Below are 26126 nucleotides of genomic sequence, written 5' to 3' on the forward strand. Positions count from 1 at the left end.
ACTAAGTTATTCAGTCTTATGTGGTCTGGACAGCCAAGGGCAAATAATGGATCCAAAAGCAATAAATGACTGGATATCCATTCACAGCATCTTCCCTAGGTATCATAAAATTTGCAGAGCCTACTGGAAACATCCAGAATGAATGAAACGGGACTGAAACTATAAAGACTATAATATAGCTAAATATTCTATATAGGTTATACTAGCTTAAAGATAACAGTCTTAACAGTATCACTAAAGAGTGACTATTGTTGGGAAGAAAAAGAGGCTTAGGTAGAACAAGATAAATAAAATCTCTGTCTTTATGAGAGCATTTTCTAATAAGAGAAAATAAGTCATAAATAAATGAATAAAAAATAAAATAATTACAAATTTTAATAAGTACTTTTCAGGAAATAAATAGGGCTATATAAAAGAAAAGAAAATTTTAGGGAGGATAGGAAAGGAAGATGAATCTAGCTAAGGTAGTTATCAAAGACCTCCCTTGGGTGACATTTGAGCTGAGAACCAAAAAAAAAAAAGGAAGAGCTTCTCAGGTACAGAGATCAGTAAGTACAAAGACTCAGAATCCAAAAGAAAGAGGCAGAAGAAAACTTGGCACATTCCAGGAACTGAAAGAAAACCAGTACAGCTGGAGCGTAATGATCATTAGGAAGTGAGAATGTGGTATGAAATGAGGCTAGAGATAGGCAAGGGCCCAGCCATATAGGTTCTTTTAGGTCCACAGTAAGGACTTTGAGTTTTTTCTCTTGTATTTATATTTATAAACGCAATTAGAAGTCTTTGAAGGTTTTAGACAACAAAACTATATAATCTGATTTTACATTTTAAGATACTCATACTGGTTGCTGCATGGAGAATAAATTATAAGGGAACAAGAGTAAATGAAGAGAGACCAATTAGTGGACAACAAATGATGTAAGATGGAAAGATGTAGAACATATTTTAGATACAGAACAGAACTTGCTGATGGATTGGGTGTGGGACATGAAGGAAAGCAAGGAATCAGTAACTCACAGCCTATTAAAATAAGCACATGAGCAGTAGTTACAATTTACTAAGATATGAAATCACCAAGATGAAAGAGATTAGTGAGACGGGAAGGATAGGAGGATAAATTAAATTTCAGTTTGGACATGTTAAACCTAAGATGTCCAAAGATAACCAAAAAGAAGTTAAATAAGCAGTTGGACACAGGAATCTATAACTCAGGGTAGAAAATCAGATTGTCAATATACATTTGGGAATCATCAACTTAGAGGAGATATTAAATGCTACGGGAATTGATGCAATTAACCAGGGATAGAGTGCATGTAGAGAGGAGAGCACAGACTAGGGGTTTTACTAAAATACTGAGAATTATAGAATAAGAAATATCAAAAATGGTTGCTGAATACCAGCCAGAGTTGCTAATAAGAGTAAGTAGGCAAAAGTGGTGTCATAGATGCCAAAAAAGGAAAGCGTTTCAAAAAAGAAGTGACAGGCTATGTTAAAAGCAACTGGGTTAAAAAATCTACTAAGTACGAACAAAGAAGTATACTTTAAAACAGGCAAAATGGAAGTCACTGGTGACTTTGACAAAAAGGTTCAGTGGAAAAGGAGGTTAAAAGGCAGAGTGGAGTTGGTTGATAAATAAGTGGAAGATGGTAAGAAAATGGAGACAGTATATGTAAGCTATTCTTTTGAAGACTCTGATTATAAAAGGAGCAAAGACATGAGTCTGGAGGGGAATATGGGACAGTTAAGAGATATTTTTAAGACAGAAGATAATTATAGAGCATGTTTGAGGTGGAAAGGAAAAATTCAGTAGAAAAGGTAATAATAAAGACGCAGGAGAAGGAGCAAAGTCCTTGAGAAGCTGGAAAGAGGTGCACTGGCCAGCTTGTGTTAGGAGCAGATACACTTCTTCCCAAAATGGGACTGCTTCTGTCACAGACAATGTGAGTCTAGATGCTGGAAAGTTGGGAGATTCAAAAGAAGGAAAGTGAACGCTTTTTTTCCCCCACTGTGAATGAAAGAAGGTTATCAGCTAGGGGGTGGGATGAGGGTAAAGGGCGGTGCTAAAAGTTTGAGAAACTTGAAGGTGTGAAACAGACATCCTGTCTAGGTGCTGAGCAACAGTGTTGGAAGACTGCTTTAACGCGGAGCACCAATGAAATCTGTGGTCATGAATTTCTTCACTATCAGTGACTCAGCTGCAGACTAAGAGAAGGCAAATAATTAGGTTCAGTCAGAAATGGAGTTTTGCCAGGCAAGTCTTCACATTCCCACTGTCCCTCTCCCTCAATCCGGTAAAAGTGACAGAGGAAATGCAAAGGACCTGAATGAAAGATACAAACATTTACATAAAGAGGTATACACAGCAAGGCAAGAAGTTTGTTTTCTCCATCTCTATGCAAGGCAATAATAGAAATCATGGTTCTAGGGTGATACTCCCACCTACATGGACAATTCCTACCATCCACAAACCCATCTGGACTTAGAAGCGAATAAAAGATTGAGAAAAAAAACAACACAAAACATAAAGAGCATTAAGTCCTTATTGTTAAAATGCTAAACTCTGGGATTATGAAAGGCCTATTGTCAAAACAATCACAGACATAATCTTTAGATGTTACATCTAATATCAAATCATCTTCCTCAACAGCAATACTGTCTTGGTAACATGGAAATATTCCAATTTTCCATAGTTTAGTCAGCCAAAATTCTTTCCATAACCTACCAGTTAAAAGTATCTCCTATGTTTCTTTGAAAAATGTATAGACAAAAGTGCCAAGTCATGTTCAATGTTGCTTGATCATCACAAAAATGTTGTTTTCTATTTCAATGATTCAATGAAATAAATAGTATTCAAGTATTTAATACTTACATCAAATATTAAAAAGGATTTAGTAATTTCAAATGTAGTATTAGAATGTGTTAAGTATCTAGGACAAAAAGGAAAAATGAAATTCCATACTAAGTAGTTTACTCAGAAATGTGTTTAAGAAACAATTGGAATCAGTTAAGATTCAGTGGAACGTGAACATGAGCTAGGGAATTCTTCTTGCTAAGTTTTGGCCAAACTTATAATTGATCAGAATCTTTAAGACTATTCCCAAGAATGCTATCACTTTAAAAAGTCTTGTTTTTACCAATTTTACCTGTTTTGAAAAGCAAACTTTTAAAGAATTCTGTCCAGACTTCCTTAACCCTCCAAAATATTTTATTTTCCCATAACTTGAAATGCTGTATCAATTAGAATGTGGAAAATCTAATTTCATAGCTCATCTTTAGGTTATTATTATAGGTAAATTGTACACAAGTGTTATTTAACAGCCACATAATTGAGTCTGGCTTCTATTCCCCTAGAAACTGAAAATGAATTACCAAAAATGGGATATACTGATAGAAGAGTGCTTAATTTAAAACACCCCATATTTGGTGATCTGGCATCAGATTTCAGAGAAGCAAGAATAAAGTGACAGTTTGGCAGTTAAGCTGTTAGGAATTTTTTTTATAGGCTTTAGCTGAGGCCTGCCAGATGTATCTTTAGTTGCTAATATTTTTGATTATATATCGAGGAATATACTTCCTTAGAAAAACTCAAAGAAAAATATGAATGAACATCTTGTTGGTTATTATAATTACATGTATATATTTAAAATGTCAAGTAAACTACAGACATATCTGCTAAAGATTACTATGTAAACGCTAGCACATTCCATAGCTGGGGGTGGGGTGGGGTGTTTGAACATGAGGAGTTGTAATATTGAGAGGAAAACACAATTTTAACAGAATTTAGAAGTTGATTTTTTTCACTAACATCAAATACCAAGAAGACAAGGATTTGTTAAAATAATTTTTTCACGTAAATACAGGAGAAGTAATTCTTTTGGTAAATTGTATACATTGTTGACAAGAGACCATGTAAAATTCATCATAAAGAATGTATTAAAAGTATGTCATGATTTGAGGAAAAATAATAAAAAAGAACATAAATACAATGGATCTAATAATAATCAGGGCTATATTTTCACTATCACTTTAACACAGACAACCAAAAAAGCTTAAGAAAGATATTTTGGTCTATAAAAATAATTGTTAAGTCAAGTGCATTAAACTATGTCAAAGTACTATCTGCGGGTACTTACATTTTTTAAAGAACTGTCTTGTGTAAACTGAAGATTCCTGCTATTAGTTAAAATTCATGCAAGTGAGGCATACTTGAATTTTGTTTTTAAGTTACACATTCACATATTACATGTCACTTTGATCATTTATTCCAGCAAGAATAAGTTGATGTGATTTAGTATCTTTCAAGATAGCCCCAAAAGAAGTTTTCATTATCAGAAATCATCAGATGAACCACAACCTATTTAAAGAGTAACATCCTCACCAGACTGATGATGTGTATGGTGTCCAGATGCCTCAACAGACTGCCTTTGTTCACTGACTGGAGAAGACAGCAAAGAAGTAGAATGAGGGCTTTCTGTAGAAGATGATGCTGAATGAGCCTGAGCTGACATCGTAGAGGATGTAGAAGGTTGAAGAAACTGTTCAGCTGGAGTGTCTACTTCCATAGCAGTTTCATTTTCCCCCACTTCCAAATCAGTACTTGATGGGACCGTAGGAAGAGTTGAAACATCTGACTGACTAGTTCCACCTTCAAAAAACACATCATAATACAAATTCAAATACTAAATGCTTTCCAAAACTAACTACTCTAGAGATATGTTCAAGAAATACGTGTGCGCGCGCGTGTGCGCACACGCGCACACACACACACACACACACACACACACAGAGAAACAGATAATTTCAGGATATCAAAAACACCCACCAGGCTAATTAACAGGGGTAAAAAATCTACCTATGGCACATTCTTGTTGTAATAATCAACCTTTCAAGCAAAATGCTCAGTATGGTAGCTTGACTTACACAAAGCTAAATAACAGCTTGAAAGATTCCTATTAATAATGTCTAGTTCCTTAAGTTTGAAGATGATGATTCTGATTTAATAGCTGGATAATAGGATAATGGACTTATATTAATATATTTCTACTCTATAACATAATGTCCTTGGTAAAATATTTAATAAAAAAATTTTATTAACAAGAGTAAAGCTACAAATAGGTCATAACAAGATTAAGTTCCTGATTCCCATTTCATTAGCAGTAACGTTTTAACCACTAAAATAACATGATGCAGTCATGATTTTAAAAGGCTTGAATGTCTACTATGTGTTGTGCTAGGCCTTGTGCTATCTGCAAAGGAATAATTAAGAATACTCAATAAACATTAAAAATTTCCTTGATTTTGCTTCAAATCTATATTATTAAAAGAAAGATAGAATGAACTAATCAAGTTCATGTCTTGCAAGATCCAACTACTACAGAATATAAAAATTTTTCTTTTAATCATCTTTATTTAAATATTTCTTAAATTTAAGCACAAATGTAATAACTCTTAAGCAAATCCATAGTCTAAGAAATTTTTTTAAGTTTGTATGCAGAATTTAACAAGAACCATTTATGGATGAAATTCAATAGAATTTTTCATTTTGGGACTTAAAACATTTAGGAGTTAACTTTCACACTCCTGATTTTGGACAGAGATAAGTAACTTGCCAAAGACCACAAAGCTGGAAAGTAGTGAACCAAAATATGAAAACAGGTCAGCTAACACCAGACACAGCAATTGACAGCCATTGTATATAAGTAACCAAAAGAAGAAACTACTTAATTATATAAAACTTATCTAAAGAGTTTTATCTGTATCCCTTCTCAGAGCACATACAAAAGTATTTACAGTATGGGATATCAGACTCTCTTACTTTTTATGAGAAAAGCAAAAAATGAAGGCTAGGTCTAGAGGAGCAAATTATACCAAATACCCTTTGTTCTCTACTGCTCCACACAATACAATAAGAACCTTATGATTACTAAAGATATAAAATATGGTATACATTGGATGATATAAATAAAACTGACTTCAATAAATAGTTTTTGCAGGTTTTCTGGTAACTTTAATTAATAACAAAAATTACCTCTGGGTCGAGATCTTCCTCGTCCTCTATTGCTTTGTGCGACTTCGCTTGCTTCTTCAAACCACCTTGATAACATGTCAGACATTCTCTGCATCAATGACACGTTGGGACTTTGCTCTCCTATGACAACACAGGTCTTATCAGTGAATTTAGGAATAGGTCAGGATCTTTCATTAATGCAAAAACCTTGATTTGAAGGCTTTAAAATGAAAGCAATTTTAAAAACTCAAATTGCCTAAATAAATTATATGACTGTATATATAAACCTATTAGGGCTATCATCACATTTTATAGTAAATGTTTATATGAATGACTCTCCATCTCTATTTTGAGTTCCTCAAGAACAGGACTTACATCTCCTACATGTTTACCAATTCTTAGGTACTTCCACACTACCACCCCTACCCCAACCCACATCTTTAGTTCTAAGAGCAGACAGCTAGGAAGGGCTCATGAATTCTAAGTTGAACAGATTGAAAGAAAAGTTTGACCTCTCACTTAAATTTCCTTAAACTGAAGGTTTGCTCTCTCACTTAAATTTCCCTAAACTGAATTTATTTTTATCATCATTTACTGCAAATTCCACATAACTGAAATTAACAGAAACCAGAAAATTTTTTATTTATCTCTTTCCTCCCGCCTTGTCTCCCCTCAAATATATGAGTATTTTCTTAAGGACATTTTCAAATTAAGTATCACATCAAATTGAAACTGTGACAATTCTATTTTACAATCATATAATTTAAAATGGAAATCATTTGTTTTTGAATTTTCTGTGAAAGCAGAATTTATTTTATGCTTTATTACCTTTATATAATGTAGCTTTATATTTTAAAATATATTAAATAATACCAACAATAATATATTGGGAAATATGCTTTTGATCTTAAAAGATTTCAGCAATCATTAGAATAAGATTTTTGCTATAGATCCGTTTATTAAAATCACACATATTACTTCTATTTTAAATGTGCCGTCTTAAGAGACTTCCCTGGTAGCACATTGGTAAGACTCTGCACTCCCAATGTAGGGGCCCGGGTTCAATCCCTGGTCAGGGAACTAGATCCCACACGCATGCCACAATTAAGAGTTCACATGCCACAATTAAGAGTTAGCATGCCACAACTAAGGAGGCTGCCTGCTGCAACTAAGACCCAGTGCAACCAAATAAATAAATTATATATATATATATTTTTTAATTCTGTAAAAAAAAAAGTGTGCCATCTTAACACTCCCAAAATAGTAGTTTCTTATGCTTATCAAAGGCATCTGATAGGAGGAAAAAACAATTTTTTAATGTGCTCTTATAAAACTCTCAGACTGGAAACTGGGAGTTTTCATTGCTCTTTATATCAAATACAAAGGCAAAAATTACTATGTTTGATAATACCCAATGTTTTTGTGGCAAAAGACATTCTTACACTTTCAGTGGGAATACAAAAGAGTGCATACTTTTCAGAGGGTAATTTGATAACTATCAAAATTAAAATGTAATTATCCAGTGACCCACACATTCTACTTTTAAGAATTTATCCTAAGATACACTTGCACAAGTATGGTAAGATATGTATGAAGATGTTTGTTACAGCATCACTTATAATAGTGAAAAAAATGGAAACAAGTTAAAATGTTAATTTTTAAATACCACATTTTTTAAAAGCTGACCAAAGTATAGTTACCATCTCTTTCTCGTTCACTTTCAGGCCTTGCTCGGGGTCCAGTATCTGACCAATCACCACGAAGTCTCAAACGCTTAACTGGAGGCTGTCGTAACTAAAAGATGAGGAGAGAACCCTCTTGCTCAATTCTTAAAGCACACTGTAAGTCTAATAGATTCTTTCCATCTTCTTACTTCCTTTATTGAGATGCTAATCAAACTATGAAAGATAGCCATAAATATCCACTGATGTTGACACCTGTACTTATTATCTTCAGCCTAAAGTTTGAATGCAACTTTAAAATCATGTAAATGTGATATCGAATCCTACCTGTATCACTTTCCAACTGACAAGAGGAAAGTTATCTAACTACATTGAGCCTAAGTTTTCTATTATTATGATAAATACAGTCTAGGTAAAGTACCTAAATACCTAACTGGCAATAGAAGTAATCATTATTTTATTATTATTATTGACAATTTGCTCTCTGGTTCTCCCCCAGTACCTATTCCAACCCTGCATTACTCACCTCGGTGTCTCTACTCTACCTTGTTGCTCTCATTCTCAACTATTAACTTTTCCTCCTACTTCAGAGAAAATAAAGTCAGTTCTACAGAAATGACATAAATTTCCTCAGCTGCATTCTACAACTTACCTATATCTACTTCTTAATTCCTTGCAATCTTTCTCAGGACATGGATCACTTGTTTTGTTTAAGCTTAGTCTCTATCTGTGCTTTTTATTTCATTCCTTGAACAATTATTCTCTCTATATCTACATTCATCTCTTCTCTCTTGGTTCTTCCTCACAATATGCTAAAGGTTCTTATCACTTTTAATAAACAGAACACCTCAATTTCATATTTCTATCCAGCTACACTCTTTTCTCATGCTTTCTGAAGCTTTACTGTCAAGCCTCTTTTAAAAAGTCTATATTCAGGGTCGGGGGGATCAACTGGGAGACTGGGATTCACATATATACACTAATATGTATAAAGTAGATAACTAATGAGAACCTGCTCTATAGCACACAGAACTCTACTTCACTGTACAGTAGAAACTAACACAACATTGTAAAACAACTATACCCCAATTTTTAAAAATGTCTATATTTGTTCTATTTTTATCTACCACTCCTCTCTCAATTCACTGAAGTCAATCTTATGTTCCCATTTTTCCACTGAATTCATTCTCACCAATATCACCAGTGAATGATCAACGACTAAGTTCACTGATCAATGATAAAATGATTAAAACTCAATTTCCAATTCAAATGGCACCTTTCAGAGATTATTTTATTTGGTGTCTATGGCATCTGACACTCTTAATCACTCCCTTTAACCATTACATTTTAACATCTTTTTATTGAGATATAATTCACATACCATAATATTTACCCTTTTAAAGTAGACAAATCAGTGGTGTATATTCACAAAGCTATGCAACTACTTGTATCACACTAATCCAGAACATTTTCATCACCTTAAAGAGAAACCCTATAGCTATCAGCAATCATTCCCCACTTCTCCCTCTACTCACCTCCTGGCAACTACGAATCTACTTTCTGTCTCTATGGATATGCTTATTCTGGACACTTCATATAAATGTAATAACATAATATGTGGCCTTTTGTGTATGACTTCTTTTACTTAGCTTAATATTTTTCAAGGTTCATCCACGTTGCAGCATATATCAGTATTTCATTGCTTTTTATGGCTCAATAATATTCCACTTTTTGAATACACCACATTTTGTATATTCATTCACCAGTTGATGAACATTGAGTTCTTTCCACTTTTTGGCTACTGTGACTAATGCTGCTATGAACATATGGGCAAGTTTTTACAGGGACATGTTTTCAATTTTCTTGGGTATATATCTAGGAGTGGAATTGCCAAATCATATGATAACTTCTTTATTTAACTTTTGAGGAACTGACAAACTGTTTTACAATGCACCTGCACCATTTTATACTCCTACCAGCAATGTGTGAGGGCTCCAATTTCTCCACATTTTCATCAACAATTGTCATTGACTTTTTTATTTTAACCAACCTAGTAAGTGTGAAGTGGTGCCTCACTGTGGTTTTGATCAGTGATGTTGAACATCTCTTTATGTGCTTAATGGTCATTTGTATACCTTCTTTGGAGAAATGTCTATTCAAATCCTTTACCAATTTTTTAATTAGGATACTTGTCTTTTTATTGTTGAGTAGTAAGTGTTCTTTATATAACATATTCTGGATACTGGATTCTAAATCATAAACCAGATATATGATTTGCAAACATTTTCTCCCACCCTGTGCGTCACTCCCTTTTATTTTTTTCTAACATAACATTCATTGATTTTTTTTTTCTTTCACAATTAAGCAGGTTTTGATAGAAATCTGGTGACAGCTTAGCTGTAAATTTTCTATTTTCTCCTGGAAATCATACCAAGCAACAAGGAGAATGGGGGAAAAAGTCTCCATCCTCAGCAAAGGAAAGAGAAAAAAAAAAAAAAGACCCCACAAGTTCCATGTTATGTGTAAGTATGGTTAAAAGCAACTGAGAATAACAAAATCTGCAGAGGAAGTCACAAGTGTGACAAAGAATAATCATTAGATTAGAGGATGCCTAGTGTGGTAGTTACCTAAAATCTCAGACAAATAATCATTTCCAGAAAGAGAGAGCCTCACCCTGTATATAAATTGTACTTAGAATTAAGAGCTCTGTTCCATGGTTAGAAGAGAGAAATTTTTGTATTATACAGGCAAAGAACTGATGTTATAATCTCAGGAACTATTTATGGAACAAGTTCTTCAAGTTAAAAACAGTCCTAAGTTTGATTTTTTGATATATGCGAAATAACCTACTCAAGAATCCTGAAAATCATACAGCATTCATTCAATCAGTCATTCAATAAAAAATTTTTTAGCACCTTTCATGTGTCAGGTACTACTCTAGGTATTGGGGAAAGATCAATGTATAAAACATACAAAAATTCCCAATGTCACAGAGTTTATAGAATACATGAAATTAAAAAGTAAAATATACAGAGAAAGTGGTAAGTGTTACAGAAAAAAATAAAGTAGCAATAGAAAAGGGTGATAGGTAGTACCAGATAATTAAGGGTTACAATTTTAAATAATGTGGTAAGGTAGGATCTAACAGAGAAGGGAACATAGGAAAAGCCCTATAAGAAGTAAAGGAAGAAGAAATCCAGATATCTAGAGGAGATCATTTCAGGCAAAATAAATGCAAAAGCCATAAGGTAGCTTAGCCTGTCTGAGTAAACAAGTAAGTAGATGTAGGTAGAGCAGAGTAAACAAAGGAGAGAGCAGTAGAAGTAACAAGAACCAGATGATCTAAGATCTTGAAGCCACTGTAAGGACCTCAGTTTTGTTCTGAGTGAGGTGGGGAGCCATTTGGAGTGTGGATCAGAACAGTGGCGTGATTTGACTTATGTTTGAAAGGATTACTTTGACTACCGTGTAGCTAACTAAAGGACTGGAGGGGGTGGGTATGAAAGCAGGGACCTGGTAAGAAAGCTAACATAATAATCTAGGAGGAGAGATGCTGATGACTCGGATTAGAGTATTAATAGTAGAGTGGGAAGCAGTACTACAAACTTTGGATACAGGTTTCCCCTACTATCTGAAAGCAGAATGTTCCTATGAAAACTTTCATACGTCGAAATGGAGTAAAATGAAGAAGCAATTACCTTAGGACACATCTTGCTAATGGATGCACAGAATAAATTGAGATAAAGCACAGATGCTCACAGACACAATTCAATGCTACGACAGCTTGAGGCTGAGACAGAGACACAATTCAAAGCTACGGCAGCTTGACGCTGAGATAAGACACAATTCAATGCTATGGCAGGTTGATGCTGAGATGCCGAGTATATTTCACTGGGAAGGAGCTTGGTGATGCCACTTGCTGCTCAGGGTGCACACTGCAAACAAACGCCAAATGCCATTTTCGCTTTTCACCTTTTTTCTGTAAAAGCAAAAATCCTCTTTGGATTTTTTAGTTAGTGAAAGCAGGTACTAAGCAGGTCTTTAGTAAAAGCAAAGTGATATAGAAGCAAACATTCAAAAAGCAGGGGATACATGCAATACTTTTAGGGATAAATTATGGGGACCAGGAGAAAATGAGAGATTGGCTTCAACAAAGCAGTCCAATAATGTGCTAGGTAGGTGGGGGAAATGTCAAAAAGATATGAGAGAAAAACGAAAAGAAAGAAAAGACAATAAAAAGGAAAAAGGAATACCAAAATAAAGGAAAATGAGAAGTGGAAAAAATTTGAATAAGACAAAAGAATATGCTAAATAAAGAAGGGGAACAGAAATTCCCTGGCAGTCCAGTGGTTAGGACTCTGAGCTTTCACTGCCAGGGGCCTGGGTTCAGTCCCTGGTTGCGGAACTAAGAGCCAGCAAGCCGAGAGGCGTGGCCAAAACAAAAAGGGGCGGGGGGTGAAAGACATTATTAGAGGACAAAGGAAATAATATAGGAAATAAAAAGAGACCCCTACAAGTTAAGAAAATATAAAAATATGAAAACATAAGAAAAAAATCATATATTAAACTTTTATTCATACTTTAAAACCCTGCTCAAGTGTTTCTTACATTCCCAATCAAAAACAATTATTCCTTCTTTTGGTCTACTTATATAGAACATAATTCTTACATACAATTCTATTATTTTAAGTTTCACACATTTATTTATAAACTTTATTCCTTTATAAATTTATTTATTTGTAAACTCCTGAATGAGAGATCATGTCTTTGTTACAGTCATCCTTGATTTTCTAAAGTTTAGTATAGTATGTAGTATAGTAGCCACCCAGTAAATATTTGGTGAGCTGAGATGAGTTTGTCTGAACATTACTGTCAAGGATTTAGCATAAAACACTGAAAGAAAAGATGGCGAGATTAAGAGGAGGACAGGTTATTAATTTCTTTTTCTATATAGACCTGTGAATTATTTCATTTATTACAATAAGCATAATTTATTTTTTTAATTTTAATTCATTTTCAGAATTATTTTTCTTAATTTAGTTAATTCAACAAAGAATACTGAGAAAAACATGTTCAAAAAAACCAACTGTTCATAATTAAGCCTCTTTCACTCATTATATAAACATCTTTAGGCTAAGTATTCTATGGGATAAAAAAGCTAGTTGGCTCACTTAAAATGTTTCTGTATTTCCAACTCTTTCATTCTGTAACAGTCACAAAGTATGACTGTAACTTTACTGAAGCACATTATCTCAAGAGGAAATTACATAGCAACAACAAAATGACAGAGCAGATTTCACATTTTCAATCAGACCAATAAACTCAAAAATTGTTTCATTAGCCATCATACCCTCTTCTTCACCAATTTCCTAATTCACTTAAACACAGTGCCAAATTTAAAATCCCAAAAACACATTTATAAAGTAATCTTGATTTTTTTCTAATTTTATAGCCCTCTCAACCTGCAACTATAAGAACTGGATTTGGTTTTGCATCTCATAGGAATTACAAAATTGTTATTGTTCTTTAGTACCTTTAAAATGTATTCATTAAGAAGAGTTGGACCAATACCTAAAAGTCACTGATAATTAATAAAAAGCAATGGTTAATTTCAAAAGACATTTATAATCCAAAGAATAGAGTGATTAAACACAGGACACTGCAGGGACCTCCCTGGTGGCGCAGTGGATAAGACTCTGCACTCCCAATGCAGGGGGCCCGGGTTTGATCCCTGGTCAACTAGATCTTACATGCATGCTGCAACTAAGAGTTCGCATGCCACAACTAAGGAGCCTGTGTGCCTCAACTAAGGAGCCCGCAAGCCGCAACTAAGGAGCCCACGTGCCGCAATTAAGGAGACCTGGAGGTGCAACTAAGAGCCGGTGCAACCAAATTAAAAAAAACAAAAACAACCATAGGACATTGTAAAATAAAAAAGCCAAAGTGAAAAATGTGGGGAAAGAACCTTAACAAGGTTAAAGCAAACATTTTTCTACTGCTGTGTACTGTCAAGGGTATACTATTTCTGGTTATTGCTTTTCATAAGTAAGAAAAATGATTTAGTATTTTAGAGTCATTTTAGGAAAAGTAGTTCTTTCACCTAGGTTCCAATACATAATATATATCTATATTTATATCTAGAAATTGATAAAGAGGGTATCTACAGATATAGATATATAGATATAATGTAATGTATAAACTTCTAAAAGACTAAATGTTTATATTCATGCACCAATAGGAGTTTTACCTATTACCATTCACTATTTATATGAGGACAGCAATCCCCTCCTCTCCCGATTCTGTGTATGTGTTGTGTTGTGTGTGTATGTTCAGACACTTTAACTTACCTTTTTCTCACTCACTCATACGGGTCATTGTTTTACAAAATGTACCTAGAGATAATATTACATGTCACTAATTCATAACTGTGAAAGAGGCAGAATCAGGAGAAGACAGGAAGGACTGCTATCAACATATGAATAGTAAACATTGTTGCATGAATATAAACATTTAGTCTCTTGGAAGTTTATACATCACATTTATTTATTATTTTAATTGCCTCTTCTGCAACTGTCAGAACTGTTCATCTTTCTTGCCTGCTGCTGTGCCTCCATAAACTTGGAAAAACATTTTGCTATTAAATATTTTCTCTTTAAAAATACTTTCGCCTAGCACCTTATCCTTATTTATTACTCCCATTCTTTCATGCGTATTTTCATGTCTTTGCTCCTTAGACTGTAAATGCCGTGAAAATTAACTCTATTTTTTGAAGCCCTTCAGGCCCTAGGAGTTACTGAATTAATGCTCCAGGAGTTAGTGAGTTAATGTTTTCTGAATTCAATAAAGAACATGGTTTTGAGTAAACTTACCTCTTCTCTTCTCTCTTCTGCAGAAGGAGTTTTAAGTTCTCGTGCAGTATCATCTTTTGGGTCAAAAAGATATATGTAATCTGAAGAGTAACTAACAAGAATCTCTTGACCATCTTCACTGTAACACAGAGATGTCACCCTGCAGGACTTGTTATTAAGATGGGAAGGGATAAAACGGGCAACCATTCCAGTAGTTCCTCGACCTGCATAATTCCCTAAATAAGAAAAAAGGAATTGTTTAAAATTCAGAATATTTTTCAAGAAAAACACTTGAAAGACTCTTAATCTGAATTATGAGATATGTGATTTAACGTAGCAATATAAATCCAAGCTATCATATTCTATTTCTGGAAAAGACTCTTTAATCATCAGTCAAATTTTGTAACAAAATAAAAATGAATATAGTATAAAGGTTACATATCTTCCAAAAAGAATTCATGATTTTCTAGAATTCCAGATTACATCAATGTTTTATTGGAAATATGAGTTATTTAATCAATTTTATATTGTGATTACAGTCACACTAAATCATCTCTTAAAAATTCCCCACATTAAGATAATATAATTTTATAATATAAATCGGAAAGCTGATATTTACTAGCATACTAGATAAAACAGTACAGTATATTTTTAATATGATTTACCTTTTACTTTATGTCATTAAAAGGTTTTTGATTGCCATGAAATTCTCCTCTTATAAGATAACAGAGTGGGAATACCACTCTAATTTTAATTAATTTTGGTGGTCGTCAACATAATGCAATACGATAGGGAGAGGTACGACTGGCACTTTGTGCTCTGCAGACCCAGGAATGCTAAATTCTAAGAATCCCACAAAGCTGTATTATCCTGCCCTGCCCAAAATTTCAATCATGTCCCATCTGTTGAGAAATGATAACTGAGCCTACAGTTCCATATATTACTACTGTTCCCCCTAAACATGCATGTCCAAATAGACAAGACTCCTCAATCACAGTTCAAGAAAAGAAAAAAGATCCCATCTGGTTTTCCCATTTCAGTAATCTAGGTCCATTTTCACTGGACATAAACTGACATTGAGATCAACATTGTTAATTTCTGGCCCAAATCAACTTTTATTTTTGATGCCATAAAATATGTGAATATATATATAAATGTGTACATATGTATGTATATTTGGGTGTGTGTGTGTGTGTGTGTGTGTGTGTGTGTGTGTGTGTGTGTGTGAGAGAAAGAGAGAGAGAGAGACAGAGAGACAGAGAGAGAGAGAGAGAGAGAGAGAGAATGTGCAATCTTGACCTTCCTTGATAGAAAATGCTAATGGAAGTTAGCTTTGAGGTGAATATTTCAGAAGTGATTTGATCCCAAAGCAGATGAGGAACAAATAGGAGTTTAAGGCAAATTCAAATTCAGTACTGCAGCATCATTTACAGTACTTTAGCTAGGCTACTAAGTAGGTATAAATATGTTATATATTAATACACACCCAAGTCACTGTTCTTTCCTAACTTTTCTCTCCACCACGCTTACTATTATCCCCTTGATTGAAAAGATGGCAAAGAGAAATTAGGAAAGCCAAGTGTTGTGAACTGAAGAGTGTCCCCTGAAAATTCATGTCCAACAAGAAACAGAACGTGACCTCATTTAGAAATAGGGTCTTTGTAGATGTAATTATCAAGATGAGGTCATACTGGATTATGGTGACCCTTAAATACAATGTAACTAGTTTTCTTATAAGAAGAGGGAAATGCAGGCACAGATACACAGGAGAGAATAGCATGTAAATATGGAAGCAGAGATTGGACTGATACATTTAATAGCCAAGGGATGCTAAGGATTGTCAGCAACTTCCAGAATCTAGGAGAGAAGCAGGCAATAGATTCTCCATGAGAGCCTCCAGCAGAACACCACCCTGCAACATCTTGATTTTAGACATTTAGCCTCCAGAAATGTCAGGGAATACATTTCTGTTATTTTAAGCCACCCAGTTTAGAGTAATTTGTTATGATAGACCCAGGAAATTAATATATCAAGTGTTACAACTTTTTAAAGTGATAAACTGCAAAAGTATCACACTGATGGGTCATAAAAACTTGGTGAAATGCTATTTTTTATAATAATCCATAGTATTTAAATACATTCTATTTACTAAATTTTACGTGAAACTAATGAAATTTTTAAATTGCAATACATCATAAAGATTTATCCTTTGGGGACTTCCCTGGTAGTGCAGTGGTTAAGAATCCGCCTGCCAATGCAGGGGACGTGGGTTCGAGCCCTGGTCTGGGAAGATCCCACGTGCCGCGGAGCAACTAAGCCCATGCGCCACAACTACTGAGCCTGCGCTCTAGAGCCCGAAAGCCACAACTACTGAAGCCCGCACACCTAGAGCCTGTGCTCCGCAACAAGAGGAGCCACCGCAATGAGAAGCCCACGCACCACAATGAAGAGTAGACCCCGCTCACCGCAACTAGAGAAAGCCTGCATGTAGCAATGAAGACCCAATGCAGCCAAAACTAAACAAATTTATATTTAAAAAAAGATTTATCCTTTGAACTGATAGGATCTCATATTTTCTCCAATATATGTCTTTTTACCTGTAGCTCTTGTACCCAGCATTCGCCGATCATATATTCGTACTGAGCTATCAGAACAACCAACAGCCAGATAATATGGTATTGGTGGACAAATAGCTACAGATGTGGCAGCACGTCGGCAGTTAATTAAAATATCCTACAAAAGATAAAAAAATACCAGTTACATAAGCTTTACAACAGATAATAGTCTATTTAAAACATTTTTCCTTCAATTAGAACAAGAAAATCTTTTTCAGAAATCCTAATTCAGTCAGTATGACAATGAGGGAGGAAAAAAACCAACATGCCTCCTAAATATTCTCATACTCAGGAATAAAATGATCATCTTTAGAAATATTCAAAAACTCATACATTACCTATGTAATATGTCATTAAGTCATTAATGTCATTAGAAATGCCTGCGATCATTGGTCCACTGGACAGTAAACATGGAGGTATAATCAACCTTTGTCTATCATAAGTATAATCATTTTATACGGTACTCATGATATTTTAATTTTAATTACTGCTATTAAAATATAACAAAAATATCATAACCTGATATTAAAATTTTATATTTTTAACTTATAAAATCTGCCTCCTTACCCGTTCAAAAACAAAGTACATACATACATATAAAATTGAAGCCATGTCAAAGACAGGCTTCACTATAATGTCACTACTTATCTCTATACAAGCATTAGAAAATATAAGAGTTATCACTCCAAAGATATAGCTTTAAGGTACTGTTAATTCTATACTATTTTGTCTACAACTCTAACTCCTCACTCTTCTCAGAATAGCTGAGTTTGTAAGTTACATTTATGCTAAGTTTTATGTATTTAATTATGGGCCTCAGAACATTATTCCTATTACATAGAATTTTTCTACCAAATACTGCTCATAATTCTAAATTTTTAGGATTTAAGAATTACCCTAGTTACCAATTTTCTTTATACTCTTTCTATTCCTTTTTACATATAAAGAAATCAAAAGTTTTACTGAGAAAAAATTTAACAATATTTCACTTATTAGCTTTGCTTTATTCTTTAGTTTTACAGAGTTTTTGATTATAAAAGCAAAATTAAATCCAACTACATTGTATATGAAACTACTGCTTAAAAGATTTTGACATAACAAATTTTAGGACCTATTATTTACTAAGAAACAGGTAAACCAAATGCCCCTAATAAACAACCTGCTATTTTAAACTTATTTCTGCCTTCAGTTCAACGTTCCTAATTGTGTATGTGTATACATGTATACAATATAAAAACTGACAAAATTTTTTTATTTCTATTTTTTTTCTTCTCTGTTTCAATGTATAAAATAATCTTTTCTCCACCTAAAGTATGTTAACAATAGTAACTGGTTTAATTAGCAAACACTCAACCTGATTACTAGTAACTTTTTTTTTTGTAACTATCAGTAAAAATGTATTTAGCAGTACTTGCTTACTTCATTTACTACTCTAAAATGATCTGAGACAAAAGCTACTGTCTCTAAATAACATTTAGGGTTAGTTGTCTGGGGCCTTACACTGACTGATTTCTCAGGTCTTTTTCAAGTTTAAAATACTATTTTAAAAAATACAAAATTGATAGTGAAGCTCTATCTTTAGAGAAGTGAGCTAAATCTGAATGAACATGTTGATAAAATGGGATCTAACTGTCTAAAACAAAAGATAGCATATAAATAAATCTTGGTTTAAAGGACAGGGTAAAAATAAAAACACACTGAACTTCTACATGCTTTTATCACTGCTATTGGTAAGCCAAAATTGCCTCCATAAATAAATGGAATATACTGATAAATACTTCAAGTTTTTATAATGCTATGGTATATACTGAAAAATTATATAAATTTTTATAAATATATTTGAACTGTACAATTTAAGTATAAGTTCCTTAACTTTACTATTAACATTTTAATTAAGAATTTTTTTGATTATAAAAATATACTTATTGAAAATTTTATAAAATAAAAAATTCTTAATTTATCCGTAAGCTCATAACAGAGTTAACTCACTACCCAATTTTAAGTATAATCTTAATTTTTTCATCATTTGTACAAAAACTTGATTCTTACATCTTTGCAATCTTCTTTTGTGCAGCTAGTTTTGATGCGTGTATCAAACCACCTAACAGTTCCATCTTCACCACAAGAGAGAAAAGTATACGGGTCATTAGGTACAGTCATAATCTGAAGATGAAAACAAAAGTACAGGTAATGTTTGTGAACATTTAAGCAGATGACTTTGAAAAACATTACTGCTATATCATAAAATGATTATGGCAAAAGCAACTAAGAACCATTTATTTTAATTATTTATGACTTACCCGTATCATAATGCAAAATAGTGCTCTACATATAGAAATATGCAAGAGGTAACTGTTGAATTAATGTGACTCATTACTTTGAAGTTTGACATTAATGTACCTTCAGACAGAAAGCTCTTTACATTATAAACTCCTAACAACTTGACAAGAAAAATCCTACCCTTGGAAGCTTATTCAAACTTTGAATAGCCAAATTTTTGTTTTCTGGATGTGAATTTACACTTGTATTAGAAATACACTGTAAAATTTTACTCTCTGATAATGTTTATAAAAACTATGTGATGCTGAATTAAGCATTTAAACTGACCTCTCAAAAATTTTTTGAGTGATGGTAATGGTTCTATAACAATGTAGAAGTACTAAATGTCACGAACAGTACAGTTAAAAATGGTTTGAATGGCAAATGTTATATTATGCATATTTTACAAAAATTAAATTTTGTAAAGAAATGAAACATTTTAGATATTCCTGTATCCACTTCTGGTTTAGCAATAATACTGTAAGTTGAGGCCCTCTGTGAACCCTCCTGTCCAACAAATTCCTCCCCTTCTCTGTCCTTAGAAGTAGAAACTGCCAAAATTGGGTATTTAGCATTCTCACAAAGGTTTTTATGTACCCATAAACAATGGAAGGTATATTCCTATGTATACATGAAAAGGTGCTCAGATTCATTAGTGATCAACTAAACACAAATTATAATCCTAAGTAAATATCACTACACATCACCAGAATGACCAAAATGAAAGGGACTAGATTAATATCAAATGTCAATGAGGACATGGAGCAACTAGGGCTTTCACACGTCATTGATGGGGCTGTAAAACAGTACCATCACTTTGAAAAACCATGTGTCAGTATCTACTAAAGCTGGTCATATGCCTCTCCCATGACCCAGCAATTCCACTACAAATAAATGTATGCATAAAGGCACCTAAAGATGTGTACCAGAAAGTTCATAGCAGCATGATTCATATTAGCTAAATACTTGAAACAACCCAAATGGCCAGTAAGAGAATAAGAACATAAATTGTGATTTACTCTTAAAATACTAAAGCAATAAAAATAAAGAAATACATTGCTCTCAAATTATGTAAAACCAGTGATTAAAAATAAGATTTCTTGCCAGAAATCAGTGGAGTAACATCTTTAAAGTAGTAAAAGAAAAAAAAAAACTGTCAAACTAGAATTCTATACCCACAGAAATATCTTTCTAAAACAAAAATAAACTAGACTTTTTCAGAAATAAGAAAGCTGAAAGATTATTCAGTAGCATAGAAGTCAGTAAAGGATGCCTCTTACCTAACTATGACCCATTATTTTTGTAAATAAGAGTTTGAATGAAACTCAGCCACATCCAATCATTTACATATTATCCAAGTCTGCTTTCCTGACACAATGGCATATCTGAGTAGTTGTGACAAAGATTATATGGCACACAAAGCCTAAAATATTTACTATTTGGTATTTTACAGGATAATTTTCCAAACCTCTACAATAACAGACAAGCACAATATAAATACATCTTCTAAAATCCTTCTTGTAAAAGGAAAATAATACCTGTCATAATCTGGATCTATGCAAAGGAATTTAAGATTAGAAATAATAAATATGTAAGTAAACATAATATAATTTTTACTTTGTTTTAAAATCTTTTTAAAGATAATTGACTATTAAAGGAAGAATATTAACAATGTATTAAGGAAATTATGAAACATATAAGAATAAAATGTAAGAAAAAAATATCCAAAATTCCAGGAGAAGAAAACTGAAAGTACAGTATTATAAGATTCTTATACTATATTTGAAGTGGTACCATATTACTTGATGGTACACTGTGATAAAGTTCATGATGTATACTATAAACCCTAAAGCATACACTAAAACATCAACAAAAAAAAGTTATAGCTAATAAATCAACAAAGGAGGTAAAGTGGAATCACAAAAATACTCAGTTCTTCCAAAAAACAGAAGAAGGGGAAAAAACTGATGCAACAGGAACAGAGGGAAAACAAAGAGCAAGACACAAAATTTAAATTCAGATACCTAGATATCAATAATCACATTAATTGTAAATGATATAAACAGCCCAATTAAATAAAAGGCAGATGTTGCTAGATTGGATAAAAAAGCAAAACCCAACTATAAATTGCCTGTAAGAATCTAACTTTAAATATAAAGACACAGATACCTAGACTAAAAATAAAAGGACAGAAGAAAGAGATACCACAATAACTCTAATAATGAGAAAGCTAGATTTGCTATATAAATAGCAAATTTCAAAGCAAAGAGTATTAATGGGGATAAAGAGAGTCATTTTACAATGATAAATGGGTCAATCCAAGAATAGAAACATCAAAATCCTGAATGTTTATGTAACTAAAAACAGATATTTGAAATATATGAAGCAGTAATTGACAGAACTGAGTGGAGAAACAGTCCAAAAATATTAGATTTCAACACACCTGTTTCAATAATTGATAGAACAATCAGAAAATCAGTAAGAATACAGAAGAATTGAACATGGTTATCAGTCATCTTGACATAACTGATATTTATGGAACACTCTACAAACAAAAGAATAAGCAGTTTTTAAAGTGCATAAGATAAATTTACCAATAGACTATATTCTGGAACACAAAACCAGTCTCATTAAAATTAAAAGGATTTAAGTCATACAAAGTACATATTCTGACTGAGATGGATTTAACTAGAAAATAATCATTGTAAATCAATCCATACAAAGACAGTTACACAAGTGATTAAAATAGCTTCAATTGCAATTAAGCCCAAGCTGGAAAACAACTCAAATATTCAAATATTTCCAAATATTTGGAAACTAAATGACATGTTTCTCAATAAATGATGAATCAAAGAAGAAATCACAATGGAAACTAGAAAATATATTTACTAATTTACTAATAGAAGAGAAATGGAAGTTCAGCATATCAAAATTAGTGAAATTTACCTAAAGGAATACTCAGTGGAAATTTTATTTTACTAACTGCCTGTATTAGAAAGGATAAAGGTCTCAAATCAGTAACTTCAGCCTCTACTTTAAGAAACTAGAAGAAAGAGAACAATGAAACTCACCATAGTAAACAGAAGAAAGGAAAAAATGGAGATCAAAAATAGAAAAAGAAAACAAGAAAATAGAGAAAACCATGGAAACCAAAGTTCGTTCTTAGAGATGATCATTAAAATTGATGAAATCTCTACTCAGACTGCTAAGAATAATAGAGAGAGAAAGAGAGAAGAATACAACTACCAATATCAAGAGTGACAGAAGTGACATCACTATAGATTCTACAGATATTAAAAGGATAGTAAGGAAGTACTGTGAACAACTTACACCAACAAATTCAGCAATATAGATGAAACAGGTTCCTTGAAAAGGATAAAATACCAAAGCTCATTAAAGCAGAAAGATATAACCTGAATCACCAAATATTCATTTTAAGAAATAAATATGCAGTTATAAACATCCTACAAAGAAAACTCTAGGACCAGATGGCTTTATTGGTGAATGCTCCCAAACATATAAGAAACAAATATTACCATTTCTACACAAACTCTTTCAGAAAACTGAAGAGGACAAACTTTCCAAGTTATTGCAATAAGGCAGCATTATGCTAACAACAAACCCAAAGACAGTGCAAGAAAACAAAGCTAAAGATCATCTCTCATGAACACGTCTGCAAAAAAAAAAGTCCTTAACAAAATGAATACAACAACACAGAAAGAGGATAATATATCAATATATGACCAGGTGAGGTTTATCTCTGGAATGTTAAGTTGGTCTTAATGTTTGAAAAATAAATGTAATTCACCCTGTTAAGAAACTAAAAGATCCAATTAAAGATGTTTAAGAAAAAAAAAAGAGTGGAATGCACATTGATCTCAAGTCCATGTGAAATGTTTTTCAAGATGGACTGCAGCTACACAGAGCAAAACAATTCTCAATAAATATTAAATGTTTAAAATTGTAAAAATATCTTTTCTACTATAAAAAAAGAAACTAAAAGAAAAGCAATACAATCCTTTCAAAAAATGAAAAAATACAGAGAAAACACATGACAAAATCCAATATCCATTCCCGATAAGTGTAAGAATATGAACAGAATTAACTGAACCTGTTAAAAAGCATTATTGAAATATACCTTCTGCCATAGTTAATAGTGAAAGATCAAAGATCAAAACAAGGGAAGGATGTTTAGTCTTACCACTTTTATTCAGTATTGGACTGAAAGTTCTAATAAGTGTGATAAGATAAGAAAAAGAAATAAAAGGAGTCCAGATGGGAAAAGAAGAAAAATTGTCTCTATATTCACAGATGACATAATCATCTAAGGAGAAAATTCTATGTAATCTTTTTGTAAAAAGTTACTAGAGCTAATAAGTGAGTGTAGCAAAACTGCAGAATACAAGATCAATATATAAAAATGAACTGCATGTGAAAATACTAGCAACAAAACCATCAGAAATTGAAATTTTAAAGATAATACCATTTACAATAACATTAAAAAATATGAAATATTTAAGGGTAAGTCTTAAGACACACAAACTGAAAATTATAAAACATTGCCAAGTAAAATTAAAGTCCTAGATAAGGGAGATATACTGCCATCATGGATTGAAAGATTTAATAATTGTTGTCAATTCTCCCTAAATTGATATATAGATTCAAATAAATCCCAGGAGGAATTTTGGTAAAAACTGACAATTTAATTATCAAATCCATGTGGAAATACAAAAGACCTAAAATACCTTAAACAATTTTGAAAAAGAAGAAGAAACGACATATACTACCCAGTTTTAAGAGTTAATATTAAGCTATAGTAATAAAGACAGTGTGGTACAAGCATAATCATAAATCACTGGAAGAGAAAAGGTACTGACCAGAAATAGGTGAAAATAGATGTGGTCAAATGACTTATGATCATGATGCAAAAAAAGTTCAGTGGAGAAAAACAATGTTGGAAAACCAGATATCCATATGTAAAATAATGAACTTAAAGCAGTATCTCATACTTTATGAAAAAATTAACACAAAATGGATCATCGATCCAAATGCAAAACATAAAAGTATAAAACTTTTAGGAGTGGGCTTCCCTGGTGGCGCAGTGGTTGAGAGTCCACCTGCCAATGCAGGGGACACAGGTTCGTGCCCCAGTCCGGGAGGATCCCACATGCCGCAGAGCGGCTGGGCCCATGAGCCATGGCCACTGGGCCTGCATGTCCGGAGCCTGTGCTCCGCAATGGGAGAGGCCACAATAGTGCGAAGCCCGTGTACCACAAAAAAAATAAATAAATAAAATAAAACTTTTAGGAGAAAATCGTTGTGACATTTGGTTAAACAAAGATTTTTAGACACAACATTGGTTCCCCTCCCAAAATAATAAATTTGATAAAATGGGTTTCTTTAAAATTAAAGAACTTCTTTTTGAAAGATACTGTAAGGAAAATGAAAATACTAGCCATCAACTCAGAGAAAAAAATTGAGTCACACACCTGAAAAATACACAGAACATACTTTTAAAAACCCTCAAAACTCAACAATAAAAAATGAAACAATGGGCAAAAGATTAAACAGACAATTCACCGAAGAAGGCACATGAAGAAACAGGAAAACATGGCTCAAACAAACGAAAAAAGTAAATCTCCAGAAACTGACCCTAATAAAAGGGAGATATATGAATTACCTAAAAAAGAATTGAAAGTAATGGTCATAAAGAAATTCAGTGCGCTACAAGAGAATACAAATAGACAGCTAAACAAAATCAGGAAAACAATGCATAAACAAAACGAGAATATTACCAATGAGAAAGAAACCAGAAAAATAGCGAAACAAAAATTATCGAGCTGAAAAATATACTAACTAAATTTAAAAATTCACTAGAGGACGATCAACAGCAGGCTGAATCAAGCAGAAAAAAGAATCAGCAAAGTCAAAGATAAGCCATTTGAAATTATCTAGTCAGAGGAACAAAGAAAAGGAATGAAGTGAAAAAGCCTAAGGGACTTATAGGATATCACCAAGATGACCAATATTCCCGTTATAGGAGTTCCAGATGGAGAAAGGGGAGTGGGTAGAGAGCTTATCTGAAAAAAATAATGGCCAAAAACTTCCCAAATCTGAGAAAGAAAATGAACATCCAGATTCAAGAGACTCAGAGGACTCCAACTAGGATGGGCCCAAAGAGGCTCAAATCAAGACATACTATAAACAACTAGTCAAAAGTGAGTTAATCTTGAAAGCAGCAAGAGAAACGTGAATCATTACATACAAAGAAGCTCCCATTAGATCAGTGGATTTCTCAACAGAAACATTACCAGCCAGAGGGAAGTGGGATAATACATTCAAAGTACTGAAAGAAAAAACCTGCAAACCAAGAATACTATATATCCACCAGAACTGTCCTTTAAAACTGGAGGAGAAATAAAGACGTTCCCAGATAAAGAAAAACTAAGAAAGGTTATCACCACAAAGACCTGCATTACAAGAACTGCTAAAGGAAGTCCTTCAAGTTGAAATCGAAGAAGCTAGACAGCAACACACAGCATATAAAAATATAAAGATTTTGTGGTAAAGGTAAATATACAAATACAAAAATCTGTAATACTGTAATGGTGGTACATAAATCACTTTTGAGTATAGAATTTAAGAAATAAAAGCA

At 33.0% G+C, this 26126-nt stretch overlaps 1 protein-coding gene across 5 annotated transcripts in view; it reads right to left on the reverse strand.

Annotated features, from left to right (window-relative positions):
- Positions 1-26126, reverse strand: part of DCAF6 (DDB1 and CUL4 associated factor 6) — a 173967-nt gene that overhangs the window by 77735 nt on the left and 70106 nt on the right. For all 5 annotated transcript variants that reach the window (XM_030875551.3, XM_030875554.3, XM_030875555.3 and 2 more), the window contains 6 exons: positions 19202-19315; positions 17135-17270; positions 14559-14773; positions 7708-7801; positions 6029-6148; positions 4379-4645 (listed from right to left, as the gene is read on the reverse strand). In XM_030875551.3, the coding sequence (XP_030731411.1) occupies positions 4379-4645; positions 6029-6148; positions 7708-7801; positions 14559-14773; positions 17135-17270; positions 19202-19315 (946 nt within the window). The remainder of the gene's footprint in view (positions 1-4378; positions 4646-6028; positions 6149-7707; positions 7802-14558; positions 14774-17134; positions 17271-19201; positions 19316-26126) is intronic.

The sequence above is a fragment of the Globicephala melas genome, chromosome 1, assembly GCF_963455315.2.
Source record: "Globicephala melas chromosome 1, mGloMel1.2, whole genome shotgun sequence".
NCBI lineage: Eukaryota > Metazoa > Chordata > Mammalia > Artiodactyla > Delphinidae > Globicephala > Globicephala melas.